At 42.1% G+C, this 24,679-nt stretch overlaps 2 protein-coding genes across 4 annotated transcripts in view; one reads left to right on the top strand and one right to left on the bottom strand.

Annotated features, from left to right (window-relative positions):
- SNAPC3 (small nuclear RNA activating complex polypeptide 3) overlaps nt 1-10,985 on the top strand; it is a 28,252-nt gene extending 17,267 nt beyond the window's left edge. Inside the window, exons 4-9 of the mRNA XM_006117825.5 lie at nt 1,189-1,293; nt 2,383-2,532; nt 4,839-4,921; nt 6,289-6,453; nt 7,305-7,412; nt 10,001-10,985. Of these exons, the coding sequence (XP_006117887.3) occupies nt 1,189-1,293; nt 2,383-2,532; nt 4,839-4,921; nt 6,289-6,453; nt 7,305-7,412; nt 10,001-10,148 (759 nt within the window). The 3' untranslated portion in view covers nt 10,149-10,985. The remainder of the gene's footprint in view (nt 1-1,188; nt 1,294-2,382; nt 2,533-4,838; nt 4,922-6,288; nt 6,454-7,304; nt 7,413-10,000) is intronic.
- A 6,504-nt stretch (nt 10,986-17,489) lies between these two features.
- The window catches only part of PSIP1 (PC4 and SRSF1 interacting protein 1), a 68,094-nt gene continuing 60,904 nt past the window's right edge, over nt 17,490-24,679 (bottom strand). For all 3 annotated transcript variants that reach the window (XM_075931544.2, XM_075931546.2, XM_075931545.2), the window contains one exon: nt 17,490-18,296. In XM_075931544.2, the coding sequence (XP_075787659.1) occupies nt 18,233-18,296 (64 nt within the window). In that variant the 3' untranslated portion in view covers nt 17,490-18,232. The remainder of the gene's footprint in view (nt 18,297-24,679) is intronic.

Genomic DNA, 24,679 nt, shown 5'->3' with positions numbered 1-24,679 from the left:
TATGAGTATGCAGTCAATGATTAAGATGACAGGTAGCCCACAATGCAACACGTTTGGGGCAGGAACTCTCTCTCACTGTGTTAGTACAGCCCCTGACACAGTGGAGTTACAATTTTGGCTGTGGCTTCTAAGCATTGACATAATATTACTTTTAATAATAATATGGTTAATGTTTTCTATAGGAGCCCCAATATGCTGGGTGCTGTACAAACATCGGACGAAGGCATAGGCATTATAGGCAGTGCTGCAAGCTCAGGAGTCATAGAGGTTGTGACACCATCCGCATTGGAAGAACAATATTCACAGCCATTAAGGAGAGAGACTCATTAAAAAAAAAAAATGGGGGTGAAATTCTTGAATTTCCAAATCCTGGAAGCAATTGACTATGGTGTTTTTCTTGCAAACATTTAGGAATTACCCCATGTGGCCCTACTGCACTTAAATGCACATACCACCACCACCACCACTGCCTCCCTTTGCCTTATCCTGTGTGTGTGTTTAATGCTGTTCAGCGTACATAAGAAACAAATAACAAATTGGAGGTAATGAGTTGATACAGATATTTCCTAGAAAAAAAGCTACTCAGCAGTCTTGTGATCCAAGCTCTTTAAAAAGACACGTGCACAGCAATTGATGCTCTAATACTGCCATATCCGTAGTTTCAATAGAATTTATGGATGTAAGTAAAATGTACTAGACAGTCTGAGTTTTGTTTATATTAGTAAAACAGTGATGGAATCCAGTTAGCTCATACTTTAAGGAGTAGCATTTATCTCTGCACAGGGCTACAGCAACAGCAAGCATCTCTGCTATTAAAACTAAAGAGGACTTGGTGCTTTCAGCCAGTTGGGACAACAATAGGAGATTGGTTGTTAGGGAAGGCAGAAAATTATTCTGTTATTCTGTTTGATAGCCGGGAGCTCATCTTAAGGAAAGAGCATAGCATAAAACTTTCAACTCAAATCCAGAACGTGCTAGTTTGTCCTATTGGAGGTAGTGCCTGAGGAACGAAAGAAGTCATGCTGAGTTTTTGACTTTTTGATATTCAGATAAAGAGGCATTAAGTCATGTGCATCATTAATGAGAGTCTCTTGTTTTTACAAACTTCTCCCATGTTTAGTTTCTCGAACATTGTACAATTACCAAGAGAATGCACTTGACATATGTGTTAACATTTTATCTTCCTAGGAGTCTCATGCAATTGGAAAGAGGCCGAAAGATCCAGCAGATCTAATTGAGGAAGGAGAGCTTCTCCTAACTCTGAACATCTTCTATCCTGTCATATTTCAGAAGGTTGGTATTAAATTCTCTGGGTCAGATTCTGATATAGTTTCCCACCTTAAAATAGCACCTCACTCCACAGTCTTATTTGGTGTCAAAACTGAGAATTCTTAATCTTCAATTAGCTGGTAGATGCTACCACAGTTTATCTAAATTTGGAGTGTACTGTGCTAGTTACCATATAAACATACCATAAATCACACACACAGGCTGCCAGAAATTGGCTTTCTGTGATTTGAGGTGGCAGTTGTAAAAGTTGCAGTCTTTTCATAGAATCATAGAATAATAGGACTGGAAGGGACCTCGAGAGGTCATCGAGTCCAGCCCCCCGCCCTCAAGGCAGGACCAAGCTCCACCTACACCATCCCTGACAGATGTCTATCTAACCTGTTCTTAAATATCTCCAGAGAGGGAGATTCCACCACCTCCCTTGGCAATTTATTCCAATATTTGACCACCCTGACAGTTAGGAATTTTTTCCTAATGTCCAACCTAAACCTCCCCTGCTGCACTTTAAGCCCATTACTCCTTGTCCTGTCCTCAGAAACCAAGAGGAACAAATTTTCTCCTTCCTCCTTGTGACACCCTTTTAGATATTTGAAAACCGCTATCATGTCCCCCCTTAATCTTCTTTTTTCCAAACTAAACAAGCCCAGTTCATGAAGCCTGGCTTCATAGGTCATGTTCTCTAAACCTTTAATCATTCTTGTCGCTCTTCTCTGTACCCTTTCCAATTTCTCCACATCTTTTCCAATTTCTCCACATCTTTTCTTAAAGGTTTAGTAGTAACTTCATAGTTATACTGTAGATCTAAATGCTACACGTTCTGAAGTGTCTATAGGGCTGACCCAACAATTGTACTACAGTTACTTGCTACTGTGAAAAGCTCAAAGTCTGCACTACAAATTATTTCCCTTGCTCTAAAAACTGGCTGCATCTTTACAGGAGCTGGAGAAAGCTGATGTCACCCTTTTTACGGGGACGAGTTTGACCTTGTGCGGCTGCTGTTAATGACCCAGTTAGTCATTCTGTAGAGGTATTAGTAGTAAAGGCCTTCTAGCCTTGTTGTTAATTGAAGGTTGTTCACTCTTTCTTTTGTAGCATAAAGATCACAAACCTTATCAGACAGTTCTTGTGTTGGGCTGTCAAAAACTCACTGAGCTCAGAGACTCCATTTCCTGTGTCAGCGATCTTCAGATCGGTGGTGAATTCAGCAGCCACCCTGACCATGCACCAGAGCACATTAGCAAGGTACAGTCGTCTAAACTAAAGCAGATGAGTGAGTGTGAGTGTGTGTGTGTGTACACGTGTGTGCTTGTTTTCTCCCCCTCCCCCCCCCCCACACTGAAATGTAATGGTACAGTTGGATTACATTATCCTAGGAGAATCCAGCTATCATGGTACGAGGTCAAGTTTAATAGCGAGATACATATGTAATCTGAGAGAGATTTACTGACCTTTACAGAAGGATTTCTGAGATGTATGGAGAGTAGGGATAACTTTCAGGAAAAAAAAGTCTAACTATTCTTAGTAATTAAAAATAGAACACACTGCATTTATTGTGATTTATTAAAATTAAACTCAGTGTACACAAAGTATACATATCTGTTGAATCTTATCTATCTGCTTAATTACACACGCAACATGCAGGTAAAACATTCCTAAAAGCACATCAGATTCATTTAAAGAGCTAAATCTTAAAATGTTTCCATAGGGAGTCTGGCTAACATCCCATAGCAGCCTTCTTATTTCTGTACAGAATTTTACCTTTGTAATCGGGGAGGGGGAGGAGTCTGAGAACACACCCATCAATGCTTGAAGCTTTGAATATGGATAAAAGACTACTTTTCTCAGTCCCCACGCAACTGATTACTTTTTTGGAGAAGATGGGGGTTATCTTTTAAATCCAGGCTCAACTTCCATGGTCTAGACTTTAGTAGTTTAGCACCATCTGTGCTCTGGAGTCTCTGTGAGTGCTCTGGGGCTAGGGCGCTCATGAGGAAGAGCCTGGCCCTGCACTCAACAATTCTTTCCCCACCCACTCCAGCTCCGGGAGGGAGAGGGAAGAGCAAGGATGGGGGACACTTGGAGGAAGAGGCAAGGTGGCTGTGGAGTGCCAGGGACTGGGACTGCAGCCTCATGGCTGGCAGTGGGGCCCAAGAGCACAGCCCAGTGACCACAGGGCTCGGTGTGCTCCTTCAGGGCTGCGCTTCTGGCCCTCAGCCACAGTGCTCCATTGCCACCCTGCTTCTTCCCCTGCACGCCTCTCCCCCAGTCTCCGCTCATCAACCCTGGCCCCTCTGCCGCCGCCAGCAGAATCAGAGTGGTCGGCATTGTGCTCACTTGGTCCAGCAAGATTCCCTGGTTTAGAACCAGTCAGGCCCACAGGGTGCCGGACCAGAGAGGTGCAACCTGGCATCTATAATTTCGCTTTGGGATGCTCCTAGGGGAAATTGGCATCTGACTGACTTATACATTTGGTTCTTGCTGTTCCTTTATATAAACATCTATGTATAGAGAGACCTTCTGCAGGCTCTTCACTAACTTTCAGCTGTGTATTTGTGAGGTTAATCTATCTACTTTTGTCTACCTTTCTGTTATTTTAAATTCCCAAGCCTATGAAAAAAAAAAAAAAAGCTTTATGGCGTGACTGCATTTTCTATACATATACATCCTACTTGTTGCTCATTGTAGCCTGGCCACAAGTACAGTTCTCAATGTATTGTATAGCTCAGCTGATTGACAAAACGACACATGGATATTTGCCTGATCCGTTTTTTTTGTGTGTGTTGTATGAATAGTGGATACTCATTGACTAGCTTTAGTAATTTCTACTGATGTGCAATTCTGTGAGCCCTGTTAATGTTGATATGAATGGCACAAGACACTAATTATCCTCTGTGAGGAAACTGTGTGATACAAATGGCCAGTCTGTGTGACAAATTATGTAATTAAGAGGGCATTTTCTGGGATGCTGGAACTCTCCAGAGCACCCCAAAAGGGTATGATTTGACTTTCTGAAACCGCATTTATGTCTGTCTTAGAAATGTGAGTAGCCACTGTTGTTACACAGCCACCTGTATGTGTTTTGGTGCAGGAATGCAATAGTTAGTGACTTGTCATCTTGAGGAACAGCAGGTCTTGTGGCACAGCCTGCTCTGACCTTGCCAGTTTTCAGCACTTGGGAGCAGAGCTAAACTCCGTAAACTATGTGATGGATATTAGAATGGGGAAATAAGTACAGATAATAGAGTAAATATATCCGCATGATTAGTTTGCTGTCAACAGAACGTCTCTGCCCTAAATTGAAGTTCTGTATTGTTTGCAATATCACACATTGTAGTGAGTGACTGGTTACATTGTGACATCAACATTTAAGCTGAACTCACCTATGAAACAAATAGGGGAGGTCTAGCTGTAGTATTCTGTCCATTCTTAAGAGAACATAATGTGTATATATATAAAGTGCACCAGAAACAGGCTTCATTTTGCAAGATTTCTGTTGTTTTTTAGTACTAACATTTTTTTCTCTCTTTCTCTCTCTCTCTCTCTCCAAGGATCTCTACAAATCTGCGTACTTTTATTTTGAAGGTGTTTTTTACAATGATAAAAGACACTCGGAGTGCAGAGATCTGAGCAGGTATAGTATTCCCAATCTCAGTGGACAGAGACTCTTAGGGCTCTAGGAACAGGAACTTTTAATACTTGTGTGCGGCTGAAATCATGACCCCCTATTTAGTACATTTTAAAGTGTATCCTCCTTGCCTGCCCTGTTTTTTTACACTTACATTTTCCTTTTCTTGGAAAAAATCCTAATTTTTCTTCCTCTGTAACCATTCCTAGCACAGAAACTGATTTTCCTGAAGATCTAAAACTGCTTCCTCTGTATGAGCTGGACCCATTTTTATTTATTGCCAGCTGCAGTTTTGCCTAGGCTAGACTTAAAAATGCCCTGACTATTTACAAAGGGCTTTTCTACATGGGGGGAATTAAATTAAAAACGTGCTATTTTTGTGAAGCCAGCAATATCTAGTCTTTTCCATTACTGAGTATACATTGAACACCTTTTTATAGGAATGCCTCCTGGAGTTGGCAGAGAGAAGTTGGCAGATTTTCACTGAGAGAGGAAATGGGTCAGGCTGGGTTAGAAGGTGTCTTTGAGACAAGTTTCAAATTGTGGTCCAGTTCTGAAAACATCCAGCACTAAACCATCAATACGTATTTATGCCAAGGACCAGTGTTCCCTGTAAACTCTGCACTTGTGCAATCACTCAGGAGATTTAAATGCCACCCAGCATTAGCAGAGCACCCACAGCTAGGTATTTTTTTATTTCTACTGGTGGTGTGCATTCATACATGCCTCACTGCATATAAAAATTTATTCTGCAGATGGAAAAAATCCGCACTCTAATGGAAAAGATTAGAGGGGAATATTGCCAAAGACATATGGCCTTTGTCAGGAGCTGAGCTGTTTATTATGGTGGGTGGTAGAAAACACCCTGAGAGCTGGATTTTGGTGCCACAGATTTGCAGTACGATGTTGAGCAAGATGTATAATCTCTGTGCCTCACTTCTCTGCTCTCAAAATGAAGATGATTGTATTTTCTTGGTTCAGAGAAGTGTTGTGAATAAATGCTATTTGTGGTAGCATAGCTCCTCATAACAAGGAACATATTCTAGGTTGGGAAACCCAGTAAATAAATGTGAGCTAAGGTCAGAAATAATGGTCCAAAAGGTGATGGAGACTTGGAACGCTATAAAACATATGGTTTCCATGCACATCCAGAAAGTTCTTCACTTGTACTTGGGCAGTCTCAAGGTACAGTGTGTAATGGTGAAAACATGGTGTTCAGTAAAGCCCTATGCACTAATGTAAGAAACGTTGCTAATATTTTTTCTAATCAGTGCCTTGATGAAGAGTTTGGCACACCTGAAATGCAAGATGTGCTGCTAACTTTCATCTAGTTTGAGCTAGCCTCACCTATCGTTTATCCATGAAAATTTCAGAACCGTTATTGAGTGGGCAGAATCTCATGAACGAGGCTATGAGAACCTTCAGACTGCTAAAATGGAAGACTACACATTTAATGACTTGTCCATCAAAGTTGGTTTTCCATACCTCTTCTGTCACCAAGGAGATTGTGAGCATATAATTATCATCACAGACATAAGGTAAAATTATTACCATTTGGGAGTACTCATGCTGTTACTATAAGTGCTTTGCTTTCTTACAAAGCCTGATGTCAGAGAGATTAATAAACACTAGCTGAAATAGAACAAAGTGAATAGTATAATAGTGTAATTTTTATGCAGAATTGCATATTAAAAAGGTTTTATTCTGTGTGCACCTAACCCTTTGTAGCAAGAAAGGAGCTCATCTTGCACAGTTTGAATCTCTGTTGTCTGGGGCTCTCTGGTCCAGCAACATCTGTGGGCTTGATTAGAGAGCCCCAGCGCAGAGGTTCCTGGCGAATGGGAGCAGAGCCAGCTGGCTGGGCAGCGGAGCCTACAGGGCACCAGAGCCCACAGCTGGTGGGACTGGGAAGCCAGGGGGCTGCAAGTGCCTGCTGGGGAGGTGGGTGCGCACAAGCATTGCTGCAGCCGAGGGACTGGGGGCAGCAGTGGCATGTGGCTGGGGAGAGGAGCCCAGTGGAGAGGCTGGAGTCCCCCTTCCCAGACCTCCCCTGGTCCAGCAAACTCCCTTGTCCAGGACTGGTCAAGTCATGAGGGTTCCAGTCCAGGGCGCATTTTCACCCTTGTACCTTTTGTTAACAGCCTGCTCCTGCAAGCTGCTGGGTGTCTGCCATGAGTTGGTGAGAATCCATGATATGATATGTGATGACTGTTCATGTCTTAAGATTTGTGTCCATGTTCCATAATGCTAAAAGTGACTTTTCCTGTTCTGCACTGCCCTCTAAATTGTGGTCAGCATTGTCCTCTAACCTGACTGCCCAGGATGGAGTTTAGACACAATAAAATGAGGCAGTCTAGCCAAGCCCTTATTCTGTCCTTCTCTGTGTAAGGCTTGTTCATCAGGATGACTGTCTGGATAGGACACTGTATCCCTTGCTAATCAAGAAGCATTGGTTGTGGACCAGGAAATGCTTTGTGTGCAAAATGTATACAGCCAGGTAAGTGACCTGTGCTATTTGGAAAAACTTAAACATTGAATAGTCTAGCAGCACCTTAAAGACTAACAAAACATGTAGATTGTATCACAAGCTTTTGTGGGCACAGCCCACTTTGGTTAGCCTGGTTTCTTCATGCATCTGTGACTTCTTCTGTTTACAGAAATCTTTCTAGGTGTTTGATTAAAAAAACCAAAAAACCCTCCTCTCTCCTTTTACTCCAGGTGTCTGTGTAGAATTAGTTCAAATTATTACTGGCAAGGCACAGCACATTTTTCTTCAAACAAAAATCCTCAATTACTAAGTCCCGTTTTCTGAAGACTGTCCCTGTCGTGCCCATCCTATAGACTACTGAACGACAGAGATATCTCTTGTAAGACAACCGAAAGAGTGGAAAAATGGAAAGTTAACCCTCTCTAAAACTCTCTTACTTTTGATACATAGATCTGGAGTCTGTGCTCATATTTTATTTATTTTAGGGTTTTCAATAGCATTTATTGGCTTGGTAAATTTTAATGATAGAGCAAAATCAGAGTGCCTTCTCCAGTCCTTGTGTTGTATCTGTTTAAAAAACAGTGTCTGCATTGAAATGTAAATAGTAGAGAGTGGAGGGGAGGGGGGCAAAGCAAAATAGTAAAATCAGGTCATTTCAGTGAAATCATTTTAAAGGTTAAAAACATAAAATATTAGCATCTCTTCTCTCAACTGTTTAGTGGGTCATCACACTCTCCACCCCTCTAATTGTCTCTTGAGGCTCTGTAGGCAAAAAATTACATCCTGTGGCCACTTGTGCAGTCACAGGGAGCTGTAAGCAAACCCTCTGTCCCCTGAAATACTTTACATCCCATTCGTCTGGGCTTAGGAAAAGCCTATCTGCAGATGCAGTAAAAAAATCTCTGTATCGGGAAAATAAACCAGACCCAAAAACTAGACATGACACCCTGGTATTTGGAGATTTGGCCTCTTGCTCTAAGTGATGGTTCATGTTCCTTATTCCAGTCAGGTACATGGACTGTGCTCCTTGACTGTCAGTACTTTGCTGCGGGATCACTGGGATAATTGAACAGAATGCTGTCGGGATAGTTCATCTTGGCATTCTTAGCAAGTCCCCTGGCTGCCATCAGAAATGTCCATAATCTACCTAAGGTGTCGGACCATAAGGGGAGGTGGAGCCAACGGGTCAGTGTCGGGGGGACGACAGGGTGGGCAATGCTTTACCAGAGGTGATGCGCTCTAACTGCATTAAAGTAAAACCAGGATTAAGCACTAAGATTAAGTGGGGAGATGCTGAGCCATGACTGACCAGAGCAGCTTTGGCTGGATATCCTGCATGTTCTGATCTGTGTTGGATAGCATCCTCAGTCATTTTTTTTAAATGAGTAGCTAAAGTCTTGTCTACAATGCATAGCTACACTGGTGTAAATATTTGCCTTTGTTCACTAGAGCAAACCCCATAACATGGATGTGCTGCACTGGTGCCGATGGTGACTGGAATCAGTAGAGTTTAACCTGTTTGCTTCTCGTTTCTTGCATTAGTGAAGCCATCTACTCAGTGTTTATAGGACATTCATACGGTCCCTCAGTTCATTGGGTGCAGGTGTCTTGATCTGTGTCACCTTCCTAAGTGCTATCGTATAATTATTTACTTGCACATCTACCATTCTTCATCTTGACTGCTGTATTGATAACCATCACCTCTACTGAGATGTTCTGTGCTGTGATTTAGCTCTAATTTACCCCAAATGGCTTCTAAGAGCCCAGTAAGCAGTGGAAGTGCTGGTAATGCTTTTAGACATTATTGACTACCGTGGTCCATCAAATTCTCTTTATAAATCAGCACTCTTCCTATTTAACCCAGTTTCTTCTGCCTCATTTAAGCCTATGATTTTAAAGGAAAATATAACTTTGTGTGACCAGACTGCCTCTCAAATACATTAACATACTTAAAACTGCCAGTCTTCTACTAATAGCAAGTAAGAGAACTTGGAACAGGTTAAAATCTCAATTCTAATGACTGAGAAGAAAAGCCACTAGACTTTGCATGGTAGTGTTCAGTGTCAATCACAATTATCTCAACCTCCCTTTTTAACAAAGTGTTTCCTCATTCAGTTGGGTCCTAATTCTCTGATCTAATCTTGTTATTGCTCAAGCAGTTTACTTGACAATAGCTTTCCAGCTGATGCAAGCTCCCCTCCCGCCTTTCTCCAGGCAAATAGTTTTAATTTGTATTACTTAAGTTTCCAGGCAATTATTAGATGCTTCATATTCTAATTTGAGTACCCAGAAGTTTGCTGAAAGCTTCACACAAGTGGGGACACACTTCCTGCTAGATGCTGCTACAAGCTTGTGAATGTGATTACAAGAATGTGGTTCTTGGCAGACAGGTTTGGGAAGGAGCTGCCTGTGCAGGGAGATGGAGAAAGATGACAAGGATAAGACTAACCACAGTGGGTTACTGTATCTTTGATATTTCAAGCAGACACAGGTGTTAAATGTAACCAAGAATAAGATTTTAATGGTGGGCTTTTTGTGTCCTTCTTACATCAAATATGCCAGTGTAAAGTGAAACACCTGTGTGTTAAAACTTGCAGGTGGGTGACCAATGAGGACAGCCTTGCTCCAGAGGACCCCTGTTTCTTCTGTGATGTTTGTTTTCGAATGCTCCATTATGATGCAGAAGGCAATAAACTGGGAGAATTCCTTGCTTATCCTTATGTTGACCCAGGGACTTTCAACTAACGCTTCAACAAGAATGAATGTAGTGAACTGGATCTGTGGATCTGCTGGTGTGGCAGCTGGTTGGTTCTGGACAGCTGTAGTCTGAAAGACTGCTGGGGTTTGGGTTATGCTATCGTTACTTTGTTCAGAGCGGGTTGTTGGTAAACCAGAAAGAGAGCATTTATTTTTACACTGGATTAGCGTGCAGAAAATACCGCCAGACACTAATTTTATTAAATTTTCATAGTTAAAATGAAAACAGTACTTTTTATACAAGTGCCTCAGCACATTATATGTGGGACTATAGACTTCTAGGCAGAGAGACTGACACTTTTATAAAGGGTCCTGAACAAAAGAAATCTGAACTTAAAAAGATGAGCAACTTTGGCTTCCGTTAATTTCAAAGGATGCTCCATTTGACTTGTAGGCACCCTGATTTGAAAATTTGTGTCGCAGTCCCCTCTGAACAAGGTCAAATGACTTTCATTATCTCTGGTTTGGATGACTGCCATCAGTCAAGAGGAAAGAATACAGCCTATGAAACCAGTCACAGAGTGCTAATGTATTTCTAGGTCTTTTGCACCAAACAATGGCTACTTGTTTACTTCCACACATTTTCCTTTCTTCTTTCTCTCTGTGAGGGAATAGCCATTTGTGAAGGTTGCATTTTAGCAATGCACAGTGTCACACATTTCAAATTAATTTTACATTTATTTCAATTCCTATGCTTGAGTTCATCTACTCAGTTGTTATTTAAAGTTCATAATGAGCATTATTGGTTGCAAGTGCATCTTTGCTATTTTAATATGCTTGACTTCTCTTTATTTCAAACTGAATAAAGACCAAATTAAAATGTGACCTGTCAGATGAGTTTGTTCTGCTCATGCAATATTATACAGGTAAGAGTACCTGATGTGTGTTTAAAATATATTTCAATTTTCCTGGGAGCTTAGAGGTAGGATTTTTGTTTTTAAGTAATCTGAAATTCTGCGAAGTTGAACAGAGCAGACCTTTGCTGTTTAGTAAAAGTAACAGCATGAATTGCTTTTCTCACATTAATGTGAAGAAGTCAATCAGCTTAGAAAAAATCGTCTTTGCTTGGCATGGACTTTCCTTCACCGCAAGTATATATGAAAAGATTCTATCTGTCAGAATTGATTCTATGATGTTCAGATCTTTATAAGCCACAATTCCACCAACACTTACACACGTGCCTGACTTCACTATTGTGAGTAGTTTTGCTGTCTTAAGAAATTAAGAACTTGTGTAAGTGTTGGCAACGGACCAGGGCCACCCTGTGTCCATCACTATAGTATCTGAATAGTATCCTGAAGTACATTAAATATTCGTATCCATCCGTGGTTTCCTCTCCGGTGTGAGGAATTATGTGAGGTTTATTTTTATTTTACTTCATAGCAGTTATGCTCTGTCCTTCAAAAAGAAGGTCGAAGAAGCGCACCTTCAACTTGGGAGGGACAGTAGGGAGATTTGTGATACTTCTTAGTACCTGCTAAGTGTGAGTGTATCATAGAATCATAGCAGACTAGGACTGGAAGGGACGAGAGGTCATCGAGTCCTGCCCTCATGGCAGGACCAAATACTGTCTAGACCATCCCTGATAAACATTTATCTAACCTACTCTTAAATATCTCCACAGATGGAGATTCCGCAACCTCCCTGGGCAATTTATTCCAGTGTTTGACTACCTTGACAGTTCAGAACTTTTTCCTGATGTCCAACCTAAACCTCCCTTGCTGCAGTTTAAGCCCATTGCTTCTTGTTCTATCCCCAGATGCCAAGATGAACAAGTTTTCTCCCTCCTCCTTATGACACCCTTTTAGATACCTGAAATATCTGTGCATTCGGTGGTGATCAGCCCACCAAACTCAGTCATTATCTTAGACTGGGTGTCCGGGGTCGCCCCTTTGGACCACCCCACTTTATACCGGGGTGCCGGTATAATCTCTGGGGCAATCCCTGAATTTCTCTAGTCCTGCCAGGGAGCCCACTTCTGACAACACCGCGGAAAGGCTGCCTTCCGGGGACCTCACATTATCATTGTCCAATCCCGGCCTAATCCTTGGTTTTAGCAATCACCCCTGGGAGGGGGAAGTGGCGCTCGGGCCCACCCACTCTCCAAGCCCCAGCCCAGGGCCCTAAGACAAGGGATCTGCTCGTCCTTGTCTAGACTGGCAGGGCTGTTGCCCACAACTTGCCAGTCCTTGGGTTCCTATACCTGCCCTGAGCCTCTTCCTTCCTCCATCCCCTCAGTGGTCCCTGTTCTCGGGTCCTGGAGTCTCCTGAGTATCCCCGGCATGTTACCTCATGCCCGCGGGGGGTCTCAGCATCCTTCTGCGGACCCCCCCTCCTAGTGGGGGGCCCTCCCTCTTTTATATTTGCCACCTCCATGTTGCTCCTCCCCTCGGAGTGACATAGGGGTGTGTCACTTCCCGCAGGCACCTGGCCCGCCTCCCTGGGGTCCTCTTTGGGCAGCTGCTGACCCACTACGCTGTGTTGGTCTGGCCATAGCTCAGACGCGGTGCCGGCTCTCTGTCGCTTGCCACAAGAATGCGGGGCCACATTGCCCCATCACACTGGGTAATAGTGGGGAAAAGCCAGTGAAAAGCAAGGTGATAAACATTTCACCAGTATTCCAGGTCAGCAATTCATCCAATTTTTTTTCCTTAAAGAACTTAATAGAGGCAGAGATATCTAGAATGTGAATGGGTGTGAGTAGAAATCCCACTGAGGTATGCATGCTCTTGAGCCTACCCCAGGCTCTATCTTTTCACAGAAGGCCTGATTTGTACTTCTATATTAGGTCTTCCAGAAATCACCTTTTAGAGTACAAGTTTTATTGCAACTTTCATGTTTCCTTCACTGACACTTCACCAAACTCCTCCTCTTTGGCTGCCTTCTATTAACATATGGGTTTACAATCCTCTTTAGCACTGCACTGTGATCAGACAGACAGCTGGTGTAATTTCTAAAGCTACAGTTTTGTGTTGTGATAGTTTATCCAGCTGAATTCTAAAAGACCATTCAATACAGGTTTTCTTACTAGAAAGAGTAAAAGAAATATTCTGAGATGAGGCCAAAAACTTAAGCTTGCTCTGTAGTTTTACAATAGTTCTTTATTATCCTGTTTGCTCTCAATACCCCAAGCCATTTACCACTTCACCACCTTCTGCAAGGCAAAGTCTCCAACTTGTGTTAAAATGAGTGGTTTATATAGAGTTTAAAAAAACAATCAAAATTTGCTAGATCCAGTCTTCCATTTATCGAATAATGCTAAGAGATGCAAGGTAGAGCTCTGTGAGAATTTGCTGTATGTATTTTCCTGCAGGGAAGATGGGGACAGAACACAACATGCAACATAAGTAGCATTCCTATCACATGCCAAATGAAGTGACTTGAATGCCACATTGAATAAAAAGATCACAAATTATATTTTGAAAAAACCCTTAATTCCTTGAGTCCCAGGAGCTGTCATAGGACAGCTGGGGTTGGTTCTGGTTTGGTATTTTCTTCTGAACGAGTCCTTGGAGTCAAACCCAGTAATGGACCCAGCTGTCCATGTATAATTAAATTTCTAAGATACCAGCTGGGTATTTGTGTTTTGGCTACTTATTTAATGATGTTAGCATTTAAATGATCACAACTTCAAAGTCTGTTTAATACCTCATGAAGATAAATGAGCAAAGATTGTACCTTTTTATTTTCTCTGGCTTAGTTATCCCTCAGAGCAGAGGAATAGTCTGAGATTGAATGAAGCTGACTTGTGCCTGTAGTGGAGACTGCAAGTGTAGAGTTGTGCCTGTAGTATATGCTGCTGTAGCATGGTAGTGTAGACATCTGCTCCAGTGATGGAAGGAGTTATTCCACTGCTGTAGTAAATCCACCCCTCTAAGAGACAGTAACTAGGATGACAGAAGAATTCTTCCATTAATCTAGTGGCACCTGCAGTGGTTGGTTACTGGAGATGTACTGTGAAACTCTTCATAGCCCTGAGTGAAGTAACTAGGTCAGCTTAAATTTTACATGGAATGTTTTTAACTAGTAATACTTGGTTTATGACTATCTATTACATAGAAAAAATGTTACCCGGTTGTCACTAATTGCACTGGACACATTTTCTGCCCCCCTTGCATCTAAGTATTATAGTACGGCTTAGGTTACCTGATTGCACAACATGCAGCAAATTATACATCTAAAGTTGGCCACCAACACATCAACAAGATCTTAGTTTATATTGCTATAGATGGAGCTTGTGACTCTTTTGGAAGACTGTATTATCTGAAAGAAAATAGAAGCAAGCAGTGAAAGCAAAACTCTGCAAAACACCAGCACCACCAGAGCAGGCAAGACATGCAAGGGTCTCTGATCCAAAAGTAATAACCTGGGGGAACGAGAGACTTAGTCAGGGTCACACAGCAAGTCAGCTCAATACCTGTGTATAGAACTCATCTCTGGGTTCCACTCCAATGCCTATTCACTGGACTGCAGTGCTAATTTTTATTTATACACAAAATGTCTTTTTTCTTAAACCTCCACATGATACCAATACCTGTTGCCATGACAGAGGGGTGAAAACTAGGCATTGTCAGGGTGGCATGAATCCAGACATGGCCTCACTCCTACTCCAGTATATAAAATTAGACCAGATTGGGCCTCTTCAAAACAAGTCATCTGCTTTCAAGAATTAGTCACTGCCAAAGCTCTTCCAATATCTACAGTGTGTTGTTTTTCTTCCCATTTATTCAAATAAAATTGGAAAGCTGGTAAGTACATTGCTGATTTAATATGAAATCAGAAACTACATTAGGAATTTTGGGAGATATCTCAGGAAAACCTTGCCCATTAAGAAAATTGTATAGGGATGTTCTTATCCTAAAACTCATGTCCCCTACTGTCCTGCAAGATAGCAATCAAGAGAGTCACCTTTAGACAAGATTTAAGAGACCAAACTGCTAGGAGCTGAAACGAGGGATCCATCAATTTTGCTAGAACTAAATTTAAACTCCACTGTGGAATTGGGCTGTGAAACTGTGAGGATAATCTGTGCAAACCTTCTCAAATCCTATTCCAATCAGATTTCTAAAAAATAGATCTGTTATACATGGGAGGATAGAATGGTTGCCAGGAGGACTGGGACAGAATTAAGAGCTAATTCTTGTTGAGAAAAGATAGTCCAAGGTATTGTGAGCTGGAGGGGGAATTACCTTGCAAAATGGAATAAAGTAGATGTTGAAGGCTTCGTGGTATTCAGCAGAACATCCTGCACTCCCTGAGAGCAATGCGTACCAGGTGAGACTCCTGTACCCAGAGTGACGCAACCACCAGCAGGTTAAGCAGCTCTGTGGCTGTCTCAAAAGCCTTGAGTGTAGAGGCCTCCGGGAAGGGCTCCTGAGTCTGCCATACCAAAAGGTAGAGTGGCCCTTCAGGGAGAGTGGCCCTTCAGCGTTAGGCAGCTCTATGGGGACCAGCACGCGCTGCAAGCTGGCTTAAAAGTTTCTGCCCCCATTGCTGCCTATGATGCTGTCCTTTTTCTATTGGGGTTTGAACCCTGTGCACATGTGACTCTTGACTAACAAGCATCTCAGACACTATGGCAGCTGGCTGTGGGTTGCTCACTGGCACAGACCTGCTACATGAGCAACAGGCCTTGAAGCCCAGAGAAGGAGGGATTAGTCTGGTACCATGCCTGGTTCCCAAGTAAGTAAGTAACTTTAGGGGAAAAAAACCCTCTTAAATTTTTATGTAGACACATACTGCACTAGACTGAAAATTAATACTATAAATATCATGTACACTAAACAAGGGAAGACTTGCAAATACAAGAATTGCAGCTCCAAGGAGGTCAAGAGAAGACGGGCAATCTGCTGGAGTTTGCCTAGGATGTGTCAGTGGAGTTCTGGTGAGTGTCCTATTCTGAAGTTGTGGGGGCGAGGGGGGTGCTATGCTGTGAACTGGTGAGGCAATAGTCGAGCGTGTGTCTGCTGTGACCATCTGTGACTGGAGTTAGTTGCAGGGACTGTTTGACAGTCTTATTTGTTATAAATTTCAATTGCTATTCTATTGTTTCATCACAATTAATTTGAGTTTATCTCATGAGTTAATTGCAATGAATCAACATCCCTAATTTTAATGCATATCGATAGAGAATGGACAAGAGGGTGCTGTTTAAATCTCAAATATGATTTTGCATTAGTGATTTTTTTCTCCTTACATACAATGCAGACTAAGCTGTACTGAGACTAAAAGTGTAGCATATCAATCCAACAATACAATATCATATTGCACTGCTCCTGCAATTGAGAAAATTAATTTGAGGGGTCAAATCAGGAAACATAACTGAATGTGAGACTAATTTTATGAGACCAGTACTTCTGGATAAGAAAACCCCAAACACTAATGACCCATCTGTAGCATCTGCGTAACTCAATACATAGCATATGAACATAGTTATGCAGAGCCTTTGATTAGATTCACTTACATTTGAAATGTTAATGCAATTACTATATCCTATTAAAATTGAACACTATAGGCAAATTCTACCCCTACTGGTAAACATTCACAGTTTTGCAAGACTGTTGCACACCAGTGAACTATTTTTACTTTCCAATACTAGAAACAACCTTCTGGTTAAGTACTAATGGAACAACTATATCTACACTTCCCTTTTCTCTTGGCATTTTTGATGACAGGGCACCACCTGCTGCCTTTACACCTACATTTGTCTATCTAGTAGCATTTGGTATTGAAAAAGATGAATGAATACCCGGTAAAACATTGCAATAAGTGAAATAATTGGACAGTATATACAAAGCAAATCCTTGACACCTAAGCATTTTCATCCTCCTATGAATTATGCTATCAGATAATTATTTATACTAGCAGCTGCAATGCTTGAGCTTGGATTCCTAAATTCACCATCCTCTTCTCTGTCAAAGGAATGCTACATTCATTTTCTTAACTACAATCTGAGAAAGATATATCCAAGTTCTGCAGTTTTGAAAATCTCAACTCTTTCTAGGTCTCATCAAATAGGTTTTAAAACAAGCTCAAGGTATGTTAATTTTTGAATTCCATGAGAAAAGGAGGTATTTTACAAGGACACAAAGGGAGTTCAATAGGTGTTTGGTGTTTTGACCCCTTTGTGGCTTTGAAAGTGTTCCTGATATTTCCTGAAAATACTAAGTAAAAACTTTTAGATCATGTCACAAACTAAATCCAATAGAGTCTTATCAATCTTCTTATCCTTTAGATTTTCAAAATTAGGCCTGGTGTTGGCCATGATACTCCAGGACCATATGAATGCCTGTTAATTTAAGCGATCTAAGCAGAAAAAATGCAGGGTCATTTGCTTATGTATTGGTTCAAATTCTTTAATTTTTAGAAAATGTTCAAGACAATGTTTTCTTATCTATGTGCATCAATAAGTACAATGGAAATATCAGGTCAGTTTTTTTCCTAGTGTGACATCTATAATACCAAAAGCATACCATGGAAGGTCACAGTATTATATATTGGCACAAGTTTGCAAGAACAAAACTAAACTCTTGTTTAAAAAAAATGAGTGATTATATGCACACTTATACCTTAACATTTTAATTCCTATAAAAATGCTGCTTTTAACTCCTACAAAACACAGTGAAAAGACAGTCTGACAAACAGCAGTTTTGAAAACTATGCACAAACAGAGGTCAGTATTTTAGGAATAAGATAGGTTGATGCAAATGAAGCTGTTGGCAGTTTTTAAAAAGTGCTTATACTTTTTCCTGCCATTAACTAGACATTAACATATAGCAGTCAGGTAAAAATATTACTACAGCTCCAACTCCTGTGACATACAAGAATTTTTCAGTTGCCTAAATTTTCTTTTCATATTTGAACTGTGTATAGCTTTGTCTGGTATTATACAAGCTATCAGCAAGAATGCTTAAATACTTTTAAAACCAACATTAAAGGGGACTTTTATTCCACAAAATTTTAAACATTAAAATACTATGCTTATAAAATTATTTAAAACTTTCAGCAGTCTACATTTGAAATCCAAAACTTAACAATCCTCTTCTTTTGTACTTAAAAAAATTCCAGTGGTATCATTTATTTTCAGAAGAAGAGTCCTTTGATGTTTTTTCAAGCTCTCTTTCTTCACCAGATGTTCTGGAGAAATAATAAAGAAGAAAGAGGTTAACACTCCAATCACACTTAACACGTGAAGTATCCTATGTGATAAAGTAAGATTAGTAGATCCATAGTGCAGGTCAGACCTCTTTTGTCTGACACCCTCAGGACCTGAGTGGTCCCGAACAGCGGAGTTTGCCAGATGAGCGGAGGTCAAGGCTTCCTACCCGACTACAGGCTTTGCTTCTGGGCACTGCCACACTGTGCCAGGCCTGGTCAGAACTGCGTCTACTACTGCGCCAGCCCCGGCAGGGACTCCACCCCCTCTGCTCCAGCCCTGAATGGGGCTGCACTCCAGGCCTCTAGCGCTACTACCGCCCACCCTGGCTAGGGCTGTGCTCTCCATCGCGCTGACCCAGCTGTGGCTGGGCCTCCCCACTGCCAGCCCAGTCCAGTTTTTGAACCTGGACAACTGGGGCTTGGCTGGACCATGGATGTTGCCAGACCAGAGTGTCCCAGATTTTAGAGGTTCAACCTGTAGTTTGTTACATAAAGTAAAAGCCTCAAAGCTATTCATTCTTCCCGGCAGGTCATGCTCATGTAGTAAATAATCCTCTGTGAACATTTGCTAACTGCTTTATGTTCTCCTGTAAGGTGAATATAAGGCACCACACATTTAATGTAAGTTACTAGTTTAACTTACTATTGTTCCAATGCACTAATTATTGAACATGTACCCAATTTTTTTTTTCAATATAGTTTAGTTAAATGGTAAGCATCCCTATTAAAACAAAATAATAAAAAAGATTATTCTTAACCTGTCCCTATTACACATACTTGGTCTCCACTGTTCACTCAGATTATTACATCTTCAAAAAGGTATGAAAAGACAGAGGTTTTGATTTTTCTAGCTAGCAGATTGGTTAAAGATTCATCTGATTACTTTAATATAGAGCTGTTTACACTAGCACTGTTGTGCATTAGATTGCAGTGTAAATTTAGAAAAAGGTTTACAGACTTCAGGGGTTTTGTAACCTGTGTTATCCGGCACGCTTGGGGATTAGGGCGTTCTGGTTATCTAAAAAGTCCGGTTATCTAATGGTCCCATCAACCTAGGAAAAACCAATGGTTTATAGTAGTAAAACAAGTTTTTAATATTGGTAATTTTGTAGTGTAAGACGGTTGGTCTCACATTTCTGTTTTGAGTTAAAGATGATTGGTACTTCTTAAATAAAAAAATTGATAAGCCAATCATGGTAAACCAAGCCAGGTCTGTGTGCCTGAAGATGTGACAGTATTGTGGCTGGGGGCAATGCCAGTTAAAGTTTTCTGGTTAACAGAGTGCCGGATAACAAAGGTTTCACTGTAAGTTGTTTGTTGCACACACACTCTCTCTTCTTCTTCTTTTTTTTTAACATGTGTCCACACAGGAGTTTGCACTGGTTTAACTAAATGTGCTAAAAACAAGAAACTGTATCTTCTTAACGTGAATGTGTGTAGACAAGGCAAAGAACACCCTCTGCTACCACAATTTATAGAGTCTCAGCCAATATTCCCAGGATAACCAGTTTCATTCCTTTTCTCCACTCCTTAAAATAAATAAAATTATCAGTGGGAATGCAGGTGTTTGGTGAATATCATCCCACTCTTAAGGGAATCTTTCCATGTACTACACACAGTGATACAGTAAGCATGACAGCTAGCAAACAACCAGAGTTAAGAATTTACATTTGAGAGAGTTATTTTTAAATAAACAGTTACTCTCCTTGTTTGCATTTTAAAAAGGGAATATAACAATGTTAAAACAGTGCTCTGACAAGTTTAAGTGAAAATGCCAAATAGGATAAGAAACCATTACTGAATCTTAAGGTATCAGTGATTCTTCCATGTGTGTTGTAAACATTCTGTTGTTGGTACCCATGGTGTCCAATGAACTCAAATTCAGATTTTTAGCTAGCAGCATCCTTTAGAGAGCAGGCCTTCAGAGTATCATGCTGTGTTCAAAGACATAAAGGGCAGGACTGACCGACCAACCAACCAACCAACCACCCCTCCGTCCCTTCACTGGTACCGAAGCCACATAGGAGCAGGGAAAGGAACAATGAAATAGGAAAGAACAGTTACCTTTTGTAACTGTTTTTTGAGATGTTGCTCATGTCCACTTCAATGCGCATGCGCTACATACATGATTGTTGGAAGACTTTCCCCATCAGGTCAGCTGTGGTGCCCTCTTGTGGTGATATCTACTAGCATCACTTACATATCCCTGCCAACCCGACCCCTGCTTCAGTTCCTTCTTGCCAGAACAGTCCAACGGAGGAGAGGCGGATAGGTTTGGACTGAATGTGAGCAACACACATCTAACACCAATATAGTTATGAAAGGTAAGTAATCGTTCTTTCTTCTTAAGAGTGATTACTCATGTGCATTCCAATCTGTGACTTACCAGCAGTTTGTATGGAGGAGGGAGTGGACCTCAACCTGTTCCCGAGTGCAGGTCAGCCCTGCAGAACACCATATCGCCCCAGAACGGCTGGGTGAGGGCATAATGAGTCAAGAAGGTAAGTACTGAGGCCCATGAAGCTGCCCTACAGATGTCCTGAATTGACACTTGTGCAGAAAGGCTGCCAATAAGGCTTGCGCTCAAATGGAATGTGCTGTGATAGGCAGGGCGGGCACTTTGGCCAAGTCATAGCACAGCTTGATGCACCCTGTCAGGTGGTTTTGGGGAGAAGGACATCCTGATTGAAGTGGAAAGGCGACACAAGCAGGAATGCAGGATGGGGCTTCAGCTGCACCGTACCCTTATAAAAATGTATTTGGGGGCTCGGAGCTCTGATACCTGTGTAGCAGAAGTCATAGGTACCAATAAGGCCGCTTTGTATGAGAGCAGATAGCAAGGGACTTGGAATGGGAAGGCCATGAGGCAAAATAACACCAAATTCAAGTCCCACAGCGGTAATGGCTGCTTCACCTGAAGGTAGAGTTGGTCCAGATTCTTAAGGAAATGACCCACCACAGGATCCCTGAAGAGGGACTTCACTCCCAAACCTGGGTAGAAAGCTGAAATAGCCCCTGGATGTACTTTAATGAATGAGACAGCCAAACCCTGGTGTTTGAGGTGAAGAAGGTACTCCAAAAGCAGAGGAACCACAGCCTGCTGAGGGTTAGCACCTTTATTGAGGTACCACAGGGAAAACCTCTTCCATTTGATGAGACAAGTAGCCCTAGTAGAGGACTTGCATCTGCCCACTAAAATTTCCCTTATTGAGTCAGAGCACTGGAGTTCAAGGTTGTTTAGCCATGAAGCTTCCATGCTGTGAGGAAGAGCAGCTCCAGATTTGGGTGGTGCAACTGGACAAACTCCTGTGTCAGCAGGTTGGGAACGACCCTTGGTATTAATGGTACTGGGAGCAGGGGAGGGTGTACAGGAACTGCTCTGTCCACAACAGGTGGAAAGAATCCAAGAGAGACCCTGGCTATGGCCCTGAAAGGAGCAGAACCAGGAACACTTCCTGCTTAGGCAAACCTACTTCCTGAAGATGGAGAGAGCCATATCCTCCCTGAGGGACCACTCATGGGATTGAAGAGACTGGCTGAGGTAATCTGCAAGGTTGTTCCGCATGCCCAGAAAGTACAAGGCTTGCAGGTGAATGTCAGGAGCAATGCAGAAGTCCTGCAGAATGGCCTCCTGGCCTAGGGGTGAGGCGCATGCACCACGCTGTCGTTCGATATAAAACATCGCTATGGGGTTGTCTCGTCAACAAGACACACTTGCCCCTCAGCTGAGGAGGAACTCCTGGGAAGCCAGCCAGACCACCCTGAGTTCCTGGACACTGATACGCAACATCATTTCTGTGAGAGACCAAAGCTTTGTGTCTGTAAATGAGTTAGGGGTGCATCCCATCCTATATCTGAGGCGTCCTTCAGGGTGCTCTTTGGCTGTGGGCTCATGAATGGGACCCCCCTACACACACTGTGGGACTGCATCTACCAGTTGACAGACTGCAGGGTTGCCAGCAGCATTGTGACGATGTGGTCACAGGACGAATATATGTATATGAATGAATAAAAACAAACCTCAAAACCCTATAAAGGCATTTGGGAGCGATGTTGTGTTCTTTGTTGAAGGCAGCTGCCAGAACAACATCACCAGTTCTAAAACATAAGAACGGCCGTACTGGGTCAGACCAAAGGTCCATCTAGCCCAGTAGACTGGCTGTCGACAGTGGCCAGTACCAGATGCCCCAGAGAGGGTGGACCAAAGACAATGATCAAGCGATTTGTCTCCTGCCATCCTTCTCCAGCCTCTGACAAACAGAGGCCAGGGGCACCAATTATATCCCCTGGCTAATAGCCTTTTATGGACCTAACCTCCATGAAATTATCTAGCTTCTCTTTAAACTCCGTTATAGTCTTAGCCCTCACAGCCTCCTCGGGCAAGGAGTTCCTTCATTATTGAGCATTGCGTGAAATACTAGTACTGAGAGGCATAAGATGTCCAGGAATGCGCGTAGGTGTTTGTTTACTGGACCACTTCATCTGGAATTATCAGTGCGTTGGTTCTGTACAGAATAGCTATCTAAGGTAGATCATTAAGGAACCACTTCCTACAGAGATGATGAATGAGCTGGGACACGATGGTCCTTTTCTTGTGACTATTAATCAGAGCTATTAACAGACTGGTCAACTGGCTGTAAGGCTCTCGTGTGAGGTGAAGGGTAATCTAACCCTAAATGCAAACACTGGCCTTCAAGGATGATACATTCCCCACAGAGTCCAATAAGGCCAAAGGGAGGATATCAAAGCACCATCCCTTCTTACTGCTTCTAGATTTATAGCAATACAGATTCACTTCTTATCTCACTCAACTGTATACTGGCCTGAATACCTACACCTCATGGAATTAGCTAGTGAAACCTCCCTTAGAGCCAAAGAGAAAAATGAGTAGTCTCGTAAGAAGCAACTGTACCAGCTGGTATTGTAGACATCAGTATAAGACATGTCACGCTAAGAACTTACTAGGAATTTTATGCAATACTGAGGAAGCTGGTCAATACTGAGGAAGCTGGTCAAAGGTGTGATCAGTACCTAACTGGGTGACAGAAATACTGTTTCTAAGCCTTGTGCTATCCTTTTTGTCTGGGGCTTGAGGCAGCCTTGGTGTAGGATACCTAAATCTCTTCTCCCCGTGCTTTGGAGATTTTACCAAGCATCTTTGGGAGCAGGAACTTTAGCTCAATGCATGGAGGAGCCAACAAGAAAATTTTAGATGACAAGTGCTCAAAAGTTTCTGACTTGACATCCCAGATTGAACCCCTTATTCAGACTCAGCAAGCGTCCATCATTGAGAGACATTACAATCTCACACAAAGTGCAGTTTTTAAACCTGGAGATTTACATGCAGTAATAGTGACCAATCCCAGTATTAGTGCTAAATTTTAGGCAAAAGCAAACAAGTGAGTCTTCTTTTGAAGGAAGAAAAAGAGCTGTCAAAAACAAAACCTCTAACTCTAATCCTAAAGGAAAAACAAACTAACTAGCTTAGCACCGGTCTATAATTATTTGCATATGAAACTGCAGCATAATAAGCAAAGGTTCCCATCTATAAAAATTTAAATGCATAGCCACAGGCAAAGACATTGAAATGCCAGGCAGTTGGGGTTGTCTTGCCCTTTATGCATTCTATTGGAAACACTCAAGACACAAGCATGTGGCCCAACACACAAAGAATATGAACTCAAGTGCACAGGGCACATTCACCATTAGCAGAATACAGCATATGGACAAGCCCTGAAGTTTCCGCAAATATCTGATGTTAAACTTTTCCTCTTTTAAGGCCCCCTAATGTAGCCCAGGCGTGGCCAACCTGCGGTTCACAAGTGGCTCCCCCCCGTTCCCCAAAGAGCAGCTCACTGTTCCTGAGCCTCCCTCAACAGCCCCCGCTCACCAGGTCGGCGATTCAAAACGGCGCCCAAGATGGTGGGCATTCATGGGCACCTGATATGGCAAAAAAGACTAAGCTTGCTTGCTTCTTAAAGGGGCAGTCTCCTTTATTTTTTTTTGTTTTTGCTTGACAATTCTGGTGCGGCTCTTCTCATTTTTTTCCGCCGCTGTTTTGACTCTGTTAAATGGGTTGGCTACCCCTGATGTAGCCAGTCGACTCCCCCCCCCCCCCCAAATGTATTGCTGTCCCAGCACACACAATACTGTCACAACTACCCTTGTCTACTGGCACCATACTGACAGATAATATTGTGGAATATCGCTGGAGTGATAACTATTCATAATTTTCTGCTTAAGTGATTTTACAAAGTTTTCCTTTTAAATATTTAGACTTAAGGATCAGAAATAAGCAGAAAACATCTTGATCAGAACACAACAGCTGAACTTGTGAACATATTTAATAAATCTGCCCCTGT

This window comes from Pelodiscus sinensis, chromosome 6, assembly GCF_052426305.1.
Source record: "Pelodiscus sinensis isolate ZL-2025 chromosome 6, ASM5242630v1, whole genome shotgun sequence".
NCBI lineage: Eukaryota > Metazoa > Chordata > Testudines > Trionychidae > Pelodiscus > Pelodiscus sinensis.
This window is presented reverse-complemented; position numbering and strand designations above follow the sequence as displayed.